Source organism: Cucurbita pepo, unplaced genomic scaffold (assembly GCF_002806865.2).
Source record: "Cucurbita pepo subsp. pepo cultivar mu-cu-16 unplaced genomic scaffold, ASM280686v2 Cp4.1_scaffold001008, whole genome shotgun sequence".
In the NCBI taxonomy this organism is placed as follows: Eukaryota; Viridiplantae; Streptophyta; class Magnoliopsida; order Cucurbitales; family Cucurbitaceae; genus Cucurbita; species Cucurbita pepo.
In genome coordinates, this window is record NW_019647207.1 from 1 (window position 1) to 1,447 (window position 1,447).

At 34.6% G+C, this 1,447-nt stretch overlaps 1 protein-coding gene across 1 annotated transcript; it reads right to left on the bottom strand.

Annotated features, from left to right (window-relative positions):
• Positions 1-42: 42 nt before the first annotated feature.
• LOC111786096 (sodium/hydrogen exchanger 2-like) lies at positions 43-1,208 on the bottom strand. Its single transcript, XM_023666441.1, has 2 exons — positions 1,126-1,208; positions 43-621 (listed from the first exon to the last, which is right to left on the bottom strand). The coding sequence occupies exons 1-2, from the start codon at positions 1,165-1,167 to the stop codon at positions 235-237; spliced, it is 429 nt and encodes a 142-aa protein (XP_023522209.1). The 5' UTR covers positions 1,168-1,208; the 3' UTR covers positions 43-234.
• Between the last annotated feature and the right edge of the window lie 239 nt (positions 1,209-1,447).

Genomic DNA, 1,447 nt, shown 5'->3' on the forward strand with positions numbered 1-1,447 from the left:
AAAAAACTCACATCCTTGTTAAGCTATACACAACAACCAAACTTTTTTTTTTTTTTCCTTTATCATCTCTCTTTCAAACCAACCTGAATTCAACCACAAAAAGCAAAATCCCTCAAACCCCAAGCCAAAACACAGAAGTGTGGAAAGAAATGAAAAAGTAAAAAGGAAAAAAAAAGAAAGAATGATCAATGTTGTAATAGTAATTAAGTTGTTACCTTTGTTTCTTCTTCTATTTTACCATCGAGTCTGTATAAGAATGGTTTTGTTGTCATCAACGGCGGCTTCAAGTGGTCCTTCAGTTTGCCATTGTTGGTTGGGGTCTTCGGTCGGGGAGCCAGGGACGAAGGGCACAAAGCCCCTCCCTCCAAAAACAGGACGCATGAAGGCGTCGTCGAATCTCCGCCAATAATGGTGAACCGTATGGGCCGGGATTCGGAGGAACAGCCCCAGAGGGGAATGGGAATGGGATTGGGATTGGGAATGGCTGTTTGGGTCGTCGTTGGTGAGGAGTGGGACTGTGAAGGATTTTGGGGATGAGGGTTCCGAAGACAGCATGCTCATTGTGTATTTTGGTTGGGGTAGCAGAATCCCTATCAGGGGTTTTGTCATCATTCCAAAAAACTGGAACAAAACAAAAAAAACAAAAAAACAAAAAATTATAGTTGAAAATGTTAAAAGTATAATACATCATATCTGTACATAAATAAGATTCATTAGTTTGTACATAAATAATTTATTTAGTGATTCATTAGTTTGTACATAAATAATTTAGTGATTCATTAGTTTGTTACCAAATTTATGATTTACAATATAATTTTTATTATACACATCTCTAAATAGATGAGGTTCTGACCTATAGGTTACTGTGCCATTCAAAACAAAGGTTTATTCTTTAAATTTCTACCCTATCTTTTTCCTCCGTCATATATTAGTGAATCTTTATCCACTCTTATTTAAAGAGAAAAGAAAGTATTAATTTAATTTTTTTTTTTTGTATCAATAAAAACTGAAATCTCATGCATATCAAAATTAGAGTATCTATATAAAGTTTCAAACTCTATATTTAGATATAAAATTTGATTATAATATTTAGAGATAAAGAGAGTTAGATGATGGGTGACTCACCACTGTGCTGGAAAGAACAACTGTGATGGTACTGGTGATCATGATTGCATTGCCTGGTAAATGGGTGTGGCCTGACCTGGTGAACTGCATATAAACCGTGTACAATGACTTAAACACCCTTGCATATTGCCCCACTTCATTATTGTTCACCCAAGCAAAAGGAAATAAACACAATAATTTTGTTTAGAAGTCCATAAAAAGGAAAAAAAACATTAACAAATTTCTTTAAAAGGAAGGAATAAGAGTTGAAAATTATAGTTCAAAAGGTACGTTACGCCAGGTCACAACCATATCAAAATTACAAATGACAAATGGTTTTTTC